The sequence below is a fragment of the Lepisosteus platostomus genome, chromosome 11 (genome assembly GCF_059453375.1).
Source record: "Lepisosteus platostomus isolate fLepPlt1 chromosome 11, fLepPlt1.hap1, whole genome shotgun sequence".
NCBI lineage: Eukaryota > Metazoa > Chordata > Actinopteri > Semionotiformes > Lepisosteidae > Lepisosteus > Lepisosteus platostomus.
In genome coordinates, this window is record NC_142621.1 from 44,111,664 (window position 1) to 44,130,445 (window position 18,782).

Below are 18,782 nucleotides of genomic sequence, written 5' to 3' on the forward strand. Positions count from 1 at the left end.
CTTGTTTTCTTCTGTTGGTCTTCCTGTACAGCCCCATAGGTGTTGATACAGTAAATATATTCACACTCTCACTTCACAGTGAAATACAGGAACAGCTCTGCAACCTACTGTATGTGAGTCACTTCTCTACACTGCTCTGTCAAGGGTGGGGTCAGATAGCTTGATTTGGTGAGTGTGTGTCTTGAGCATATTCTTCAGGGCTTGCAAACTTAAACACTGACAGTTTTTCTAGCATCCCAGGAGCCTGATATGAAACATTGCCCCAACATGGGATAAAACAAAATGCAAAAAGTATTTATTGGACACAATTACAAAAATTTGGGTAGTACGTTACAAGGCCACAGTTGCAAGGGCGACTGTAAGTCTTGTCTGTCTGGTGATGTGTAAAATCATGACAACAAAGTGCAAATCCTCTGAATTGCACTAGAAGAGACAAGTGGAGGGAAATTCATATTAAAAAAGATCAATTTGCCCTTCACTCCCCAAGAACCACTTGTAAAAAAAAGTGTTGCAATAAAGTAAAACAGGTGTTAGTATAACCGGATGTCCAAAAAATACATCTGCTTTCGAAGTTCATTCAGTGAACCGTCTTCTCTTCATGTAGTAATACCAGTCAAGAGCTGCTCTGAGACACTGTCTGTTGGAATCTAACAACAGTTTCCATACACCACCCCCTTCTGAAGGATTTTCAGCTATTTAAAAACATAGTGGTTGTCTGAAATCCAGAACTGCCAAAACTGCAAAGGTTTTAATCAGGAAAAATTCAGTTGAAGGTGTGTACATGTCTCTAGGTGGACTCGCAAAACATGTCTGGGAATTTCTTAACTTTTCTTCTTTTGCCCAAGAGGGCACACTAAGCAAGCCAGTTACTCCATCGCAGCACAGAGCCGGCGTCCTGGGGCATTTCCGTGGCAACAGGCTGAGCGTGCTCACTGCCTCATGTACAGTTTGATGATGCCCTCTTTGTGGAGCTGCTGCCACAGGTTCATCTCCAGCTGCAGGTCATGATTGATGTAGAAGACCACTTTGTGATAGGAAGTGTCATAGTAGTGATCTGAGTATTTCGTGTAATCTGGAGTCATAAAGCCATAGGCACTCACCTGGAAAAAATAAAAGAAGGATAAAGGGAGAAACAAAGGGTGAAATATCTTGCATAAGGAGCCATTCCCCAGTTTCCTCCTCCTCCTCCAATTTTTAATATGCACCCTAACACACCGTATGTGACACTGCAGAGGTATTATTGGTTTGGAGAACATTAAATTGCGGGCAGCACTACTGCCTCACACCTCAAGGCTCCTGGAAGGAATTCCAAATTCTGATGCCTGAGGCACCTGTTAGTGTGGAGTTCTCCCCATGTTTGCGTGGGGCCTCACCATGTAGGTTAGGGATGACAGGTAACTTATACAGTCCACTTTTTCTATGGGAGGAGAGTTGGAAATAGAACTGGATGAGCTTGATGGGAACAAAGGTCCACCTCTTTCTTTGACACACGGTAACATATTAAAATACCTTTATATCTTTCTGATGGTCTGTGTCCTTGTGAGCAGCCAAAGCAGAACGAAAGCCATGATCGCTTACGTGTCATAGACATTAAGGGCATTTAAAAAAAAATCTCACTCTGCATAGGGAATTAGAGGAATGTCAAGCCTCTCCAAATATTTAATATAAATTAGTATATTGTATACCACAACATATTGGTAAGAATATAGCAGGGTAGTAATAGAGTAATATTTGGATTAACATGCCTTTCCTTGAGCATTTATGAATTAAAAAACACTCAAGTCAAAATATTTTCATACTAAGAGAATCTGGTGCGCATGAGCAGATAGCACAGTATATATGTGCATGTGCTGTATTTATGTATAATAAAAATGAACATATCAGGAAGTATTAAAAATGAGAATTGGAACCAATCACGTTTATTGCATTTTGTAATGCACATATATAATACAGACACAGGAATATTTTCAATTATTGATGTACTGTAGCTCTTCAAGTATAAAAAGCAATGGAAAGTTTCAGCTTTGCATTGCCATAGTCTTCCAAGCTCTTTAACACTTTTACCTTGATAAGTAAAATACTGTAAGTTTCTCTTTTTGCATCATACCAGAGTTCTGCTTAATCACCTGCAATTCATCACTCCCTCCCTATTGCCACATACCTGATCACAGGTGTGCACCGCAGCCAGTAGCATGACAGCCCCCGTGGAAGGGCGGTACAGATCTCGGTAATTTGTTTTTAAGGCTCTGGAGCGAAGGAACCTGCAGAACATAGGCAAATACATCAAATTTAAACAAAGACCATTTTCAGGGAGAGACATGTCACAGGATTGAGTTGGTACTGTACATTTGTTTTCCTTTCTAAAGTGCAGGTTAACCGCAAATTGATATAGCTCTGTTTAACAATTACCGTACGTGCTTCATCTCTAAGTAACCTAGGGTTTATCAGGACCCTTCCAGTACATGCAGCAAAGGTCATCGCAACTGACTTACTTTCTTCTTTTTATTGCCCCAGATGGGAAATTTGCTTTGTAAAAGCTGGTAAAAGACATAATACAACACACTATATATTTATCACAACATAAACGCATTAACAAATGAGAGACATACATATATAATGTAACAAGAGAGTAAAATATGACAAATTAAGCAGGTTAATAGCTATGGGAATAAAAAATAATTTAGCTCTACTGCATTTGAATCTAGGCAGACTAAATTGATGCCCAGATTGAAGGAGCTCAGTGCAAGGGGTGGTGATGACCCTCAGTGATTACTGGCTTTCCATACTACTGTATGTGTTTGATATAGATGGCTGAAAGCTGTAGCTGTCCATTTTCCTGTCCAATAGTTTCGCTGTCTATCTTCACAATCCTGCTCAGTCTGTTTTTGATTTGTGTAATGCTTCCAAACGGGGCAACTGCTGGGAGGGTTAGGACAGATTCAATGAAAGCTCTACAGAATAGAATCCTTGTTGGAGCATACATGAAAAGAGCAGATTTTTCTGAGGAAGAATGATCAGCGATGGCTCTTCTTACACAAGGCATCTGTGTCTTCCTCAAACGTTAGGATATCCATAACCTGACAATTTAAATTACTTGCTCCTCAATGACTGTTGGTTTTTCAGCTGGTGGTTGCTTTGTATAATCTTTGATCATGTCTTTTTCATACATTAAGTTGAAGGAAGGAGTTTTTACACCAGTTAACAAGCATTGTATTTTAGGAGCAAGGCCATTAAGTTACATGAAAACCACTTCAAAACCAACTTCTCATTAACTAATCATTACATAGATAGAAACTACATACCTCTAATAAGCTGTATCATTAGGACTGTTGAAAAGTACAGTCAATAATAATTACCTGAACTATTGGAATGGGAAATGTGTTAACCCATAAACCCAATACAATAGAACTGGGGTCTCCATAGCATGTAGCTGGAGAGCCCCTGTCCATCAGGATTTGTAAGCAGCCTTTAAATCAGTCATTTCTAAAGCCCTGTGACAATTTACATATGATTCATTAAATAGGTGATATGTTCAATGATATAATTTAGAAATCATCTGGAGCCAAAATCAGTATGTGCTCCAGTCCTCAACGTCCATAGTTCCCTTCATAAAAAATAACTTGCTTTAGTGATCAACCGCTTAAGGAAGTGTTCCTAATCTTACATGAACAAGTGATTTAGGGTGATAAGTAATATTAAGTGGATTGGGGCTCTCTAGAACCAGAGCTGGAGACCACTGGACAAGACATATTGACTATTGGAGCTCTCTGTAACCCCAATGGGAAACAATCGCTCAGCGATACTGTAGTTACATACTGTAGGTCGTCACATACACATCTAAAAATACAGTATGTGTTCCATTGAATGATAGCAATTTTGGTCAGTGCAGCGGCCTCCCAGCTCTTGCCAGATTCTGTGGCTTGATTCCAGATAGGCTCTAGATAAAAAAAATAGATCTCAGGATCAAAAAAGAGTTTTCTGACAATGGATGGAAGAATGGAAGGATGGATGGATAGATGATTGCATTTCACTACTTTTTTTCTCCAAAGGAAATTAATGTGATCAAATGAAACTTTGCAGAAAGTCATTGCCTAAATCCACAGCGTGCTCAAGGGGGAGGATACCTGACCTGTTTTAGTTTAGCAAGTCTGAGAACCTCAGAGCATTACAGCACAGGTCAAGAAACTTTAGACTTGCAGATCGTTTCACTGTTCATGGTTGGTTTATATCTTTTTACAATTTGACAGTAAATGCAAAAGAACACAAGGACCACATATTTAGGTCAAATTAGTTTAGTGCTTCCTTCTTCAATTTCCCCTCCTCTGTAATAGCGCAGTGCAAGCATGACGTCAAGCCAGCTCTTACATTAATGCGGAGAGGAGCAACACATCCTTCACTCATTTGAAGACTTTAATTATCGAAAGAAAAATTAAGCCATTATACTAAAAGTCACATGGTTTTATTTCCTTATTTAATTAGGTAACTCTGGTTTCAGTTGTTATTTCCTTTATCTTTAGGGATGTGCCATCACAAGATTTTATTCACCGTCGAATGGTCTCTTCATTAAGTGCTGACTCTCCATCCAAAATCGATGCAGAATTAGAGCTTTAGGATATCTTCCACTTTTTATGTACAAACTAAAAATATGCTTTTATATACATATATAAAAGTCTGTGAATTAGAATCCAACAGTACTTGTTGTTGTTATTTGAAAAACATTTCTTGCCAATTTGAATTCCGTCTCTCACCTGTTCCTGATGTAGCGGATGAAGTCTGGGTGATACATTTTGAACTTTTCTGCTGTGACATGATCTCCAAAGAATGTCGGTGGGCTGAGGTGAGAAGATATGAATTATGAAAAATAATAAAATTAAAGTCTGGTAGAAGCATGGTAGTCAACAAGTAAGTGCAGAGAGCAAATGTGCTTGACAGCTGTGGATAACCACAGCTGAAATTGACATTAACCCTAAAGTGCATGTGACCAACTAAATACTACAAGAAGGACTGTAAATTATGCGCAAGAGCAAGAGTGGATTTTATGGCACACAGATAACATGGATGAAGTGTAGTGAAGTGTATCTTATTTTGAGGAGTATAATAGCCCTTTAATATTTCTTGGCTGCTGTGTCACAAACCACATCCCTAGAAGATCACTTCCACTCAGCCACCCAGAAGAGGAATGAGGTCTGTTCATTCCTCAAGCTTTCAAAAAAACCTCCTTACGTCTTGGAGCGGTCTGGTCCTGTCTCAATGGGTGTGTGGGTCACAGCAGCCAACAGGAGGATGTAGTCACGGTCATGATCCGGAAGGAAGATATACCTGGTCTCCTGGCAGGAGAACAATGAGTTAAATAAAGGTAAAGACGTCCATGCTGGTCAGGTCAAGTCTTCTGATACTAAATAAAACTGAAGACAGCTTCTTCATATGATAAAGCATATTAAGTAGAAAGTATTTGCACAGTTATTGTCTTCAATGTGCTTAGCTGATGAGTTCCACAATCTTTGAAGATAAAATGAAGGACACATGTTTTTGGTGTTTCTGCAACGTTGGGCTAATGTAAACACTGAGTGGATTAATGCATGAAGGATAGAAACATTGAGTCATCTTTAAAATGCCAGGCTGAGAGTACAAGTGCCTGGCAATAAGGACAAGGCGATCAGAACTCCCCCCAAGGGGAAAGAGGTAAGGGCAATGAGGGGCTGGAGGATAAGATAGAAAATGACTAACACTACGGAATGGTTTTCACATCCCGCAACTGAGCATGGCAGTGAGTTAGTTCTCAAACTTTGGTTTTAAAAACCATTTTACTTGAACTTGAACTTGAACTTTATTGCCATATGTAACCGGTACTGGTACAATGGAATTCTTACTGACAGAAAGTCTCTCGATTATAAAACAAGTGTAAAAAACAAAACAAAGTGCAAACAGTGCATCAAGACAATGTACAAACAAACAATAGACAATGTGCAAGTAAACATGCAGACAGTTTGAATGTAAACAATACAGACGTGTAAACAATGACTGGAGACGTACAGTTAATAAATTACAATGAGGTAGATGGTGATGGTGTAGGTGTGGTCCGAGGGGGGTGGCTAAATGTGTTCGTCAGTCTCACTGCTTGTGGATAGAAGCTATTGAAGAATCTAGTGGTCAGTGTCCGTATGCTCTTATATCTCTTGCCTGAGGGCAGTGGGGTGAAGAGCTAACTAGCTTAAGTCCGCATTGTTCACCTGAGAAAGGGGAGGCCCATGGTAGCCCACATGGGCGTAGCTCCTCATGGAGTTGCGCATTGTGTTTGTGGAGAAAGTGTAGAATGAAGTTCTGGATCCAACATCCTCCTCAAAGCCTTTGATCACAGCCCCGTTCGTCCTGATGCAATGACGCAGAGAAAGGTGTGGTTAGCGTTGCTTTGGTCAAGTCGACTCTTTCTACAAGGTTTTTTTTTTCTACAGGGTTTTCCTCATAAGGGTCCAAGTAGTTAGTCCACTTTGCATTAGTCTTGATTTCCACAGTTCTGGAGAAATTGTATCTTGCAAAAAGTCTTTTGAATACACTCATGGTTTAATTTTACAAGCTTTGACTTCATTTTGCCATGCAGCTGTGTTACAAACTGTTGAAGTGGTAATGTTGTGTGTTATTGAGTGGCCAGGAGTTTTGTACCTGAAGACATAGTCATGCTGGTCAATCTCCTTGCCTTTTTTGGAGTCCTTCAGAATCCCTCCATTCCCCACTACAGCACAGCGGATACACTTATCCTTGTTAGATCTGCTGTCCCAGTCATCAAACATGCGCTGATTGGCCGTTGTGTTAAGGAGAGACAGAGCTGCTTTCAGGGCTAGGAATTAAATTACGCATTTTGAGGACAACTATGCCCAAAGACATTAGGCAGGTATTTCTGATTGATTCAAGAAAGAGCTTACGTAAAGTACACTAATAAAAGCTAAAGTAGGGTAATTGCACAGTAATACAACAAACAACAAGATAAAGTTTGCCAAATGAAAAAGTCAAAATCTTTAAATCATTTTTTTTTAAACCAGACTTGGTTTGATTCTTTTCCATGTTCTCTGATCTTTAATTATGAAATGCTGTCTGCTGAAAGCCACTTCCATCTTCTGTCTAAACCCAACTGTTAATTTATGAGTATGTACAGTATGTGTTAGTGGTAAAGGGCTCCTTCAATTTTCCTCATTGTGGTGTAGTACAATCCACATTCAAGGCCACAGAATGCTGACTTGAAATCCACAACAGTGGCAGTGGTCATGAAACTTGCAAGTATCTCATGGCATAATAGGCCACATCAGTAATTTAAAGTACTTACTGTTAAACGAGAGTACACTCCAACCATGCGCCCCATTGTACTGGCTGAGTCTGTGGTACTCCTTCTCAGTACCATGCTTCTTCCACTGAAGGACGGGGACCCACTCCAGGTACTTCTCCCTGAACATTGTTTTTGGAAACCTCCTTCGAATACTAACTGAGCAGTTCTGAAAGGAGGGAGGGGGAGTCCAGTTATGAAGATGGTAAATCAGTTATGATGTAGATATATACAGTATATATAACAAGATCATTTCAAATTCCTGATTGTTTTAAGACTCCACAGTGTGGCAAAAGAGCCCTGTATGCATGAGGTTGTAAACATGTAAACATGCTCCTCATACAGGCTGACATGTAAAGCCATTTGTCACTTCACACATTGTGAGCTCCATAGTGCCTGACAGGTGAGGTAGACATGACTGGAGAAGCTGCAGTCCAAAGCGCTTTCCCTAGTAGCACTTGGACAATTGGTCACCATTCTGTAGAGAAACTACATGAGAAAAAAAGGTTTGGGTGTCAAAAGATCTTACAAGCACTAATGAGACCTTTGAGGAAAAAATATAATATTGTAATTCATATGGTTTTGCATAGGTACACACTGGAAAACCTTATGAACTGAACTGTATGTAAGACTATACTCAGTCAGGAGAAGTTAGAGGGGGTCAAGTTCAGTACCCCACACCTGAAGAAGGCTCCACGGCCGAAACGTTGTGTTCTCTTTCTTCTTTTTTTCAGCATGGAATAAACCTATTACTTGTTCCTTTGCAAGCTCAGTAAATACAGTACAAAAGGTTACAAAGCCTTTTCTACTTAGCGTTCACCTGCAATGAGCATAGGAACCCATTACTTCTTCAAAAATAAGTTTCAGTGTGAGTTTTGAACCTGGGATGTGTAACTCTCTGACTAGGTTTTTCCAAGCAGCAGCACAAAATCAGCAGTAAGTGTTTCAAGAATTAATTGGCCCTTGATAAAACAGTGAGTCTGACTTGCTGAGCACTTGCAGATTTGAAGTGGCATCAATGAAAGATGTGCTGGACCTCCAGTCTGCATTAACTATTGGGTGAGTCTCTTGATGGCATGTTAAGGGAATAGGTTAATGTGTGGGCTGGACAGAAGAGCCTGTCTCTTCTTTCTCATTGTGCCTTTCTGGGTGCAGGAGTCCTTCTTATGAGTTGAGAAATTAACAACTGCAGAATGTAAATTGGGGAGGTTATACTGTACATTGAAAAATAGTGATATTTAAAAAAATGGCAGCTACTGTGTGAGTATTGTCAACATTGCTCTTTGTATCTTTTTAACATAAATCAAATTTTAAAACCTGGGAGCGCTGAAGAGAATGTTACAGCAACAGCAAGTTGGTCTTACAGAGGAATCTAGAGGTGTACAGTAATTTTTATGCTACTCCTTTACACACCTTATAAAAAGAACATCATATACTCATTTAGAGCCCTGTGGAATTTTTGTGTTAGGATTACCAGTTCATTGCATGTTTCACTAAGCACTAGAACATTTGACCTTTCAAAGTGCTCGTCTGCATTTTTTAGCCACTTCCTGGGCCTGTGGTGGACCTGGTGTTTTTCTTTCTTCTCTGACATCATTTTTTCCCAGTGAAATCTTCTGATACAAGGCCCTTGGAATGAGCTCCCTAGTAAAATCGCTTTACTTGTTTTCAAATACACAGAAGGAAACAAAGGAGCTGATTACGGACTGTTACTGGAAAATATTAGTGTCGATACAATGCAGATGTTGCCTTTCATATTTTTCCTGTCCCATTTGGGGTAGTAAACTCCATAATTATTTGGAATTCAATAATTGCCTTTTGAACATGATAGACCTTCCTGTCTTTATGCTCTCTTGTAATTGGACATTCTGCAGGTTAAAAAATACTGAAGAAAGACAAATATTTCTCAAAATAAATAACTAGGTAGTCCTATATACAGTATGTCCCATTTGTCTGCTATATTGAAAATAAATTTCTTCAAAACTATCAAAACTCATTACAGAGGAGGAAAATTCGAGCTTCGAGGAGGAGATTTAGAGCTGGCCAACAGACAGTACAGTACATGTGATAACACTTGAGGTTATCTGAAAAAATGCAATAAATCGGCTTAGTAAAATCTTACTGTTTGTGGAACTGTATCTTCCCTGCTGTATTTATCTCCAATAAATGGTGGATCAGTTGGTGTCTTGGGCTGTACTTTTATTTGTAATTTTGGGGTGTCTGCATTTTGTGGTTTAGAACCTTGGTCTTGGACTGGCTGCTGTCCAACGTGTGCCGGCGACTGGTGGGCGTTACTGGAGTGCAAGGATGAGCTCTGTGTCCCAGTCCGTGCTGAAACAAGCGATTGGTTAATGCTCTTCTGAGGCCGTTCTGCCTGATGGCTGGCGGTGTGCTGGAGATTGTTCAGCAGGTGCCCCTCTCTTCCGATCTTGGCAGACTCTGTGCAGTTACAGTCTGTGGCCGCAATGTGATCCATTTCTGAAACAGTGTCATTGTTGCTTTTGACTTTTGCCCTGAGATGAGAGAAATACAGAATTACAGGTGTGAATGAGAGGGAGCGAGCTCAAGAGTGCTCAAATAAAAGATCTTCACTGGACATTTTCTTGCAATAGTCCAATAAATCAGTACCTACCCATTGTGTGGTAAAATTATCACTCTGTCTATATACTAGAATTTGCCAGCTCTACTTTCATAAAGTAACTCTTGGATCAACCAATGGATGTGCCTAACTTTCACGAATGACATTTGTTCACAAGCTCTCCATTAAATCAAGGGTACAAGGGTACAAAAATCAACACTTTCAGGGTTATTCAGGGTTATTATTATACTAGTTTAAAGTTTAAAGGAGTTTAAAAGGGCAAGGTGCTGGTCTCTCACGTGTAAATCAGCTTTGTGCTATCATTCTGTACTGGGCCAGTGAATTAGCCTTTTAATAATAAAAATCACATGTGTGATAGCAGTGCTGTGGGGAGGGGGGGAGTTAGTTATACATTGAAGGTATGACTCTTACAGAATCGTTGCATTTCTCCAAGGAAACATTTTTTAAATATTCAAACAGTAGGCAAACGTAGTTTTTATTCAAATGAGTCTTTGCCCAGTACCATCAAAAACGTCACAGAGTATTTGCGAGAATGCTCAGAGAATGCCTGCATTGTGAGATTATTAGGTTGCATGCACAGGTTAGCATGGATTATATCTCTGGCAAGTACGTGTCTTGCAGAACTGCAACAGAGCTAAGGGTTTGCTTTGTTTTCTTTCCAAGTGTGTAACAGCTAATGCAAAGAGTTAATGAAGTTAATGTTTCTTTGAGATTAACAGAGAAGAATGACAGAAATCCTTTTCAGGGGGAAACATGGCAGTGGTAAACATACTGTAAACACTATGTTCCACTCCTATAAAACACACACACATACAATGGCACCAAAGTTCAAGTCCCATTTTCAGCAAATTCTCGAAAAGTTTGTTCCATGTCTTGCTTCAAAGAACACGGATAAGACATTCCCCAGATTTTAAATTCAACTGTCCATGGGTCAGAGACAGTTAGTCTCCAGTGGACCTGTCTTTGTTGTGACAAAGCAGACTCTTGATTTAAAAAATACAGTATGATTTAAGTGTAGCTGATAGGAATTTATCAGAGGTATTGTAGCGCTTTTGGGTCCACATGGGTATGCGCCCTCGCCGCTGCCGGTTCTAGGTTTTTATTAGTGCATCTTGCTAATACTGTCCATGTTGAGCCCCACCTTTGTTCAGTTTAGCACGTTTATCATATGCCAACCTGCAGTCTAAGTTAGTATGTTAATTTACAACATATTACCTTAAACTTTAGGTTTTCTGCAGCATTGGGTAACTGCAACAAAAGGCTCCAGTAAAGACTCACACCTCCAGTCAGTGATGAGTTTATTAAAAACACCTTGCCTGCTTTGATATCCACATGGTGCCAGGCTATTAAACGAATGCCAGCAGGAGGGGAGAGGGGTGATGAAAGGTTTTTCACAGCTTGTCGAAGTGTGGTGGCCTCCAATTGGATAAGAAATGCCGTTACCCTGCTGGGTAGACTGTCATGTCCTGGAACTTACATACAAGGCTGCCTTGTGGTCAAGGGAATCAAGGAAGCCATTGTGTGTGTGTGTGTGTGTGTGTGTGTGTGTGTGTGTGTGTGTGTGTGTCCTTATTTTGTACAGGGCCACTGCATATTGTAAACCAAACTACACAAATCAGGTGGAAAAAGTATAAACAATAAAACTTCATAAGAAAAGCCCAGCTGATACCAAAACACCTGCCTGAGTAACAGCTGCACTTCACAAAGCATTGTAAATTAATGCAAATACAAAAAACTAAGTAGAGTCCTGTTTTGGAAAGAGATGACCTCAGTCACCCAAAGTGTGAAAATGACACCTGAGTAGATAAGAAGCAAAAGGTGTTCATGCCTCATATGGCTCCATACTATTTAGCATTTAGCAATTTTAATGAAAATTGCATATCAGCAGATAAAAAGCCCAATTAAGAGTCAGCTTCTCATGAATCAGTTTTGTGCTATCATTCTGGACCCAGCCAGTGAATAAGTCTTTTAATCATAAGTGTTTTATAACAAAGAGAAAAAGCAGTGTGAGGAGGGACCAGCCACACAGTACAATTTACCTGTGCAATGATGTGGTCCTATTTAATTCTACACCACCAGCCTGGGCAAATAAAGTGAGGCAGATAAACGTTTACAGTCCAGGTTTATTGCATGTAATAAAGCAGTAAGTAGCCTTGTTTAAGAGAAATGTTTATCTGTAAATGTACCTGGCTCTTTTCATTGAAAAGAAAAACACTCGGTAACAGTTGTTAGAGATATTCCAGAAGTCACTACAGTATATTAAAGAAAACTATATTTTAAAATTCTCTCAGAACATGTTCAATACATGAAGACATAGGAATAGTTTTATGGTTTTGATCAATGTAATGGTGTCTTGAATATCCAATTAAAAGGAAAAGGAAAGGCAGACACTGACAGTAAGTCTAGTTAATTTATAAAGTATTCAAAAATCTACCTTTCAGATTCTGCAGCACGGTTAAACCTGTCACCAGGCAGAATCGCATCATTTTCAAATGCATTTTAAAAAGTTCAATGGGCTCTACAGCTGATTGCAGGCTGTGGCTCATAAAAATTGGATCCATAAACTTGGTGTACCATACAATACAATTTTCAGATTTCCTTGCTGCTTTTGTAGTTATGTGAAAAGTTTAATGACATACTGTATTAGAAAACATCTAAAGATAAGCCACACTAATGATTCCGAAATCCACCTGCGGGATGAACAAACCAACCTTTGCAGAAACCATAGTTGTGGTTCACAAGCCTAATACAAACTAGATAATGCCACTGACAGCAAAAAACTAAAGAACTTTTTTCTTGAGAAACAAAGAGAAAAAACTTTCTGTACCTTGCTAGGTAAAGCATCCCATTTCCTTAAATGACCACAAGAGTGGCACCGAAGTAACTATCCACTAGAACTGCTTCTTACCTGGCCGGATAAAAGCAGGAGCTGTCACCCATGTCCCAGGGGGCACATGGCCACAAGTTGACACAGAGGTAGAACAGGACAAGTGCCACACAGAGCCCACAGACCACATAGAAACAAGGCCCCAGCTTTCTGAGGGAAAAACAGCTGGTCTTCATCTTCTAGTCCCCAGAGAGCAGCTGCATATCTGCCTCCAGGAACACAGGCAGGAGAGGGAGGGACATCAGGAATGTGGAGGAGGAGACAGAGGCTGTTGGAGCCGACTGTCTCTGGACAGAGCTCTGTGGTACGGTGCAGACTTCCTTGAGAAGGGGGGGCTTTTCCTCACTGGCCTTCCCGTGCCGCTAGGGTTTCTGTTTTTTTTTGTGTCCAACTGACAACAGAAAAAAACTAATTCAGGAACAAACAAAAAAATTAAGCATAATAACTAGTGGCAAGAAATAAACTAAAAGAAGAACTCAAATGATACCAGAAATATTACTAGTGTGATTAAAGTCTTAGAAATTAAATTGCGTCTAAGCTGTGACCAAAGCTTGCCCCTTTGGCACATGGCTTTTTGCCAAGAGTGATTAATGAAAGATGGATATATGATCTGCTACAGTCAAACAAATCAACACAATCGCAAGTACAGCTCTCACCTCATAAAGCATATGCTGTATAAGGCTAATTTTCACAGATAAGCAATTCTCACGAGTTTGGTTAAAATTTAACAAACCACACATGGTTCATCATACAAGAATTATGTCTAATCAATATTGGTTGGATTGATTATAGCCTTTCTCCTGACAATATACAGTCTGCATCTCTTCACTCTTTACAGAATCTGTCCTGTTTGTTCAGGGATGGCTCAGATGTCATAAAAGCACATTATAAATCTGCATTCCTGGTATCATTTATTTGAGTGTGCTAGATACTAGCTACATCTTCTAGTGATTTAGTAAAGTTTTGAGACTTGGCTCCTGACACTATTTTTTATATGTTTCTACTGTAAGCACATTAACGTCTTGGACTATTTTTCTTGCACAAAGATTTCTACAGCAAATGTAATCTGTAGCAGATGCTGGCTTACAGGTATAGTTAGAAATGTATTTAGTCCATAATGAAATTTATGTCTGGGTTTTTAGGGATGGAAAACACTTAAGTATTAATGGTCTGAGGCTGTTTACAAACTTTTAGAGTTTTGTTAAAAGCCATGATTTGATGTGAACCGTGTAATGCCTTTGCTCCTGAATTTATAACAACTATACAGTATATAAACATATACACACTTACAAAAACAAAACGTTTGACTCTGCTAAATCGATTGGCTGTGTTTAACCAGGAAATAAACTGACCAAAAAATATTGCAATCTTGTGACCTTTAACAACAACTCTCACCCACTCCACCCCACATAATCAAACAAGACTGAAGAATATACCCAAGAGTCTTATACAAAACAAAGGCAATTCTAACGGAAAACAGGAACCAAGCCTTACTTAATGTCGAAGCTCTAAAAATAGCCTCCACCCAAATGAACACTATGCTGTATCTGGTAATGGAACAAAAGTGTTCAGTGAAGTTTAATCCACCGTTTCAGAAAAGTCACCACAACAAGCCTCTTACTAGAAATCCCCGAAACTAATAAAAGTTTGGACCGTTTTAACCTTACGCTGTAGGCAGGACTTTGTACTGTATTCTCAAGCTTTTGACTTAAACTGAAAGCAATGGGAGGAAAGAAAACAATCTATGCATTATTTAATTCTGATATTACAAACATGAGCTCAAATGAGCTATGTTATATGTAAAGTTTCTTATGTTTAGAGCTACGTTATATGTTGAGGGCATGTATTTTTCGTTCAGAAATATTAATCATCACTTCCGTATTTATCAGGCACTGTTCTAGACAGTATACAACATTTCTAATAATAAAACAAGCAACTTGGAAACATGAATCTATTCATCCCAAAATTGTTCATGAACAAAGAATACAAGTAATGTGATTGTGATCTTTTCTAGATACGTGTCTGTCTGGAACTTGGCCAAAAAATAAATAAATCCAATTCACAGACAAAAATACCCTTCTCTACTAAGCTGCCTCCTCCCAAGCACTCCATGTTACATTTATTTTCTGTACAAATACATATAAATTAATGGACATTATCTCAAAACATAGCTTACATAAAAATTATGGAATTAATGGCATTAGACAGAAATAAAAGTAAAACTCACCTGTTAGCAAGCAGCGTCACACTGTAACGATAACCAGACACTAGAGCAGAGTGCTTCCACAGCACCACTGCCAAGATTGTGTTATTGCTAAGATGCCCTCTCCAGAAACCTCATGCTTCTCAGCATGAGGGGCTTTTAGACAGTGAAATGAACAACAGCTGTGAGAAGACACCCTCCACACACACTACTCAGCAGTGAAAAACTTTATGAAGCTGAGCCTAGTTAGAGGAAGAATCCTGCTTCTAACTTTCTTGAGTCACATCAGGCAAGCTTGGAAATTTTGCTACATCACAGCCAAGCCCTCTTGAACGTGCTAAGAGACTAAGTAATATGAATCTAACGACTATCAAACGTACAGAGATACTGGCCTGCTGACATCATTTCCCCTTTAAAGGAGGCCTCATGATCTAACGCATTCAAGCCCTCCCCCCAGCTCACTCTCTGTTAAAGACAGCTCAACTCCTGTGCTGGAGAGACGAGAGCGACCCTTATCTTTGTAGTGGTAACTTCCTAAGCACGAAAAAAGTAGCCAAATTTCCCATAATGCCACGTTCGTCGACTTTATCTCAGCATGCTGCGCAGCCCAAATTGTGAAACAAAAACATTAACCCGAAAATACCTTTCATCTTAGAAGGTTCTAACAAAAAAAACCCAACATTTTGGCCATCTGACGTTCAAAGTTGCATTTAACTACTGCTACACAATTTATTAGAGCATTGATTTCTACCTTTTATCTAAGACTACACCAAAATTAACAGTGTTTTCCTGGAACCTTAATAATTATAAAAACACAAAATACAAATTGTCATTTGTAAATATACATATAACTAGCTCTGATAGATTTTAATGTAATTTTTGTTATTAAAAATACAATGTTTGACCTCGAAACCCAACATTGAATGCATTAAGCACAACAAAATTTCAGAGATACATAAGATTACATAAGATGGCTACATGATGTTTTCAAATATATTATAACTGTCACATTTATTAGGCAGAAATGGAAGGTTTTTAAAATAATGATAGTGACATGAAGACCTGCATACTTTTAAATGCATTTTAAATGACAAAATTAAGAGTTTTTATCCATTAATAATAATAATAATTAATAATTGCTTACACTTATATAGCGCTTTTCTGAACACTCCACTCAAAGTGCTTTACAGGTAATGGGGATCCCCTCCACCACCACCAGTGTGCAGCCCCACCTGGAGGATGCGACGGCAGCCATAGTGCACCAGAACGCTCACCACACATCAGCAGATTAATGAAGCCAATTCATAAATGGGGATTATTAGGAGGCCATGATTGGTAAGGGCCAATGGGAAATTTGGCCAGGACGCCGGGGTTACACCCCTACTCTTTTCGAGAAGCGCCCTGGGATTTTTAATGACCACAGTGAGTCAGGACCTCGGTTTTACGTCTCATCTCAAGGACGGCGCCTGTTTACAGTATAGTGTCCCCGTCACTATACTGGGGCATTAGGACCCACCTGGACTGCAGGGTGAGCGCCCCCTGCTGGCCCCACTAACACCTCTCCCAGCAGCAACCTTAGTTTTCCTCAGGAGGTCTCCCCTCCAGGTACTGACCAGGCTCACACCTGCTGAGCTTCAGTGGGTTACCAGTTGTGAGTTGCAGGGTGATATGGCTGCTGGCATTAGAACACATTTTCTTAAAACGGTTCATCTGAATCAGTTTGGGGATACAATTGCTAAACAGTGTAATATAAAATACGAGCAGCCAAAAACCTTGGAAAAAAAACTAGACGACATGAGCGAATTATTGTTCATTCTAAAGGTGACTTGGGCCATAAAATACAGCACTAGTGTAAAAGTGCAAAAAAACATCCAAGTAGTGTGGGAATGCTAATCTCAGCCCTAGCTAGGGTTTCAACTGAGTAGCTCAGCAAGCTGACACGTTAAACGACCATCCATTTCAGGCCAGTGTAGGGTTAGAATTACAATAACCCTTAAATGTTGACTGCAATTACACAGTACGTGTTGTTGCACTTTACATGATAAAATTAAAAGTGTTTACCCATTAGAACAGGTTTTCTTCAAACTTTTCATCTGACTCACTTTTGGGATACAAAATGCTAGACATTGCAATATTCAATTCAAGGAGCCAAAAGTCTCAAAAAATAAAATTGAAGATAGCAAAATAAATTATCACTCGTTCTAAATCTAAATTGCAAGACTGAGCATAAAAAATGCCCAAGTAGTGTGACAATGTTTACTCTATACCTTCCTGGGGTTTCAACTGTGCAGTTCAGCAGGCAGTCTGTGAAGACATCAGATTTTAAATGTTCCTCAATCCAAAAAACATGAGTGCAAAACCAACAAATCTGTTGATAAAAGCTCTTGGAAACTCATCTTCTTTTACATTCTGTCTTCTTTACGCACATTTTCAATTACCTGTAAAAAACAGTTGAAATGGTATTGAAACGAGCATCCATTTTAGGCCAGGGCAGGGTTCACGTTACAAGAATCCAAAAATGTTGACTGCAATAAAACTTCTAGTTGCACTTTTAACAACAATTACATTGTTTACTCATTAGAACAGGTTAGCTTAAAACTTTTCATCTGACTCCCTTTTTAAAATATGATTGTTGAACAGTGCAACATACAATACAAGCTACAAAAAATAAAATTGATGATTGAAGCAAATTTTCATTATATTAAACCTGACGTGGGCCCCAAAATCCAGCACTGAGTGTAAAAAATGTCTAAGTAGTGTAGCAATGCTAACAGTAACCCTAGCTGGGGTTTCAGCTGAGCAGTTCAGCAAGCAGGCTCTGAAGACCTCCACTCATCAAAATTGAAATGTTCCTCAAAACAAATACAGTATATGAGTATAAAACAAACAATTCTACTGATAAAAACTCTTGGAAATTCCTCTTTTTCCACATTCTGTCTTCTTTACCCACTGTTTCAATCAGCTGAAAAACATTGTTGAAATGGTACAGTATTTAAACAAATGTCCATTTTAGGCCTGAGCAGGGATAGGGTGACAAAAATCCTTAAATGCTGACCGCAGTTATACTTCTAGTTGCAAAATGACCAAATTTACATTGTTTACTCATTAGAAAAAGTTTCCTTGAACTTTTTTTTTTACTCATTTTTTGGGGTACAATTGCTGAACGGGTCAATATACAATAGAAGCTGCACAAAGTCTTGAAAGCCAAAATTAAAGAAACATAGCACTCATCCTAATTCTGATGTGGGCCCCAAAATCCAGCAGTGAGTGTAAAAAAGCCTTAGTAGTGTGGCAATGCTGAACCTTGCCCTAGTTGGAGTTTCAGCTGACATGTTCCGCAATCAATATCTGAAGTCCTCTGGACATGGGTTTTTGACATGTTCCCTCAACCAAACAGTACGAGTGTGAAACCATCAAAAATATCGGTAAAACCTTATGTAAATGTATTAGATTCTATAATGTTTGGCTGCAAATTTTGATTAGACGGACACGGTTTATGGGTTATATTTATCAAGGCTTGCACCTCGCCATCCAGGCACCAAAAAGTTTCCGATGACAAAATGTTAAGATGGAAGCACAAAAATCCCTCATTCTGAAGCTGACTTGGGCCACAAAACGCAGCACTGAGCACAAAAACTTGTCTAAGTAGAGTGTGAATCCTAACCCAAGTATGGATGGCAACTGACTCATTCCGCAATCAGTATCTGCAGCCTTCCAGGCCTCAGATTTGGGCATTTTACCCTAGCCAAGCAGTATGAAGGTGAAACAAACAAAGGCA

General features: G+C 39.3%; 1 protein-coding gene across 1 annotated transcript; it reads right to left on the reverse strand.

Moving 5' to 3' along the window:
- Positions 1-273: 273 nt before the first annotated feature.
- Positions 274-13,048, reverse strand: st6galnac (ST6 (alpha-N-acetyl-neuraminyl-2,3-beta-galactosyl-1,3)-N-acetylgalactosaminide alpha-2,6-sialyltransferase). Its single transcript, XM_088599903.1, has 9 exons — positions 12,823-13,048; positions 9,438-9,828; positions 7,319-7,484; positions 6,661-6,835; positions 6,231-6,369; positions 5,224-5,327; positions 4,749-4,832; positions 2,162-2,261; positions 274-1,100 (listed from the first exon to the last, which is right to left on the reverse strand). Exons 1-9 carry the CDS (start codon positions 12,975-12,977, stop codon positions 930-932), a joined length of 1,485 nt encoding a protein of 494 aa, XP_088456029.1. The 5' UTR covers positions 12,978-13,048; the 3' UTR covers positions 274-929.
- Positions 13,049-18,782: the final 5,734 nt, after the last annotated feature.

Excerpts from the sequence above, each read along its gene's own strand:
- st6galnac (XM_088599903.1), bottom strand. The coding sequence starts at position 12,977 with ATGAAGACCAGCTGTTTTTCCCTCAGAAAGCTGGGGCCTTGTTTCTAT. Across the intron at positions 4,833-5,223 it reads GGACCAGACCGCTCCAAGAC|CCCACCGACATTCTTTGGAG; the intron begins GTAAGGAGGTTT and ends TTCTCACCTCAG. Across the intron at positions 2,262-4,748 it reads ATCCGCTACATCAGGAACAG|GTTCCTTCGCTCCAGAGCCT; the intron begins GTGAGAGACGGA and ends TATGTTCTGCAG.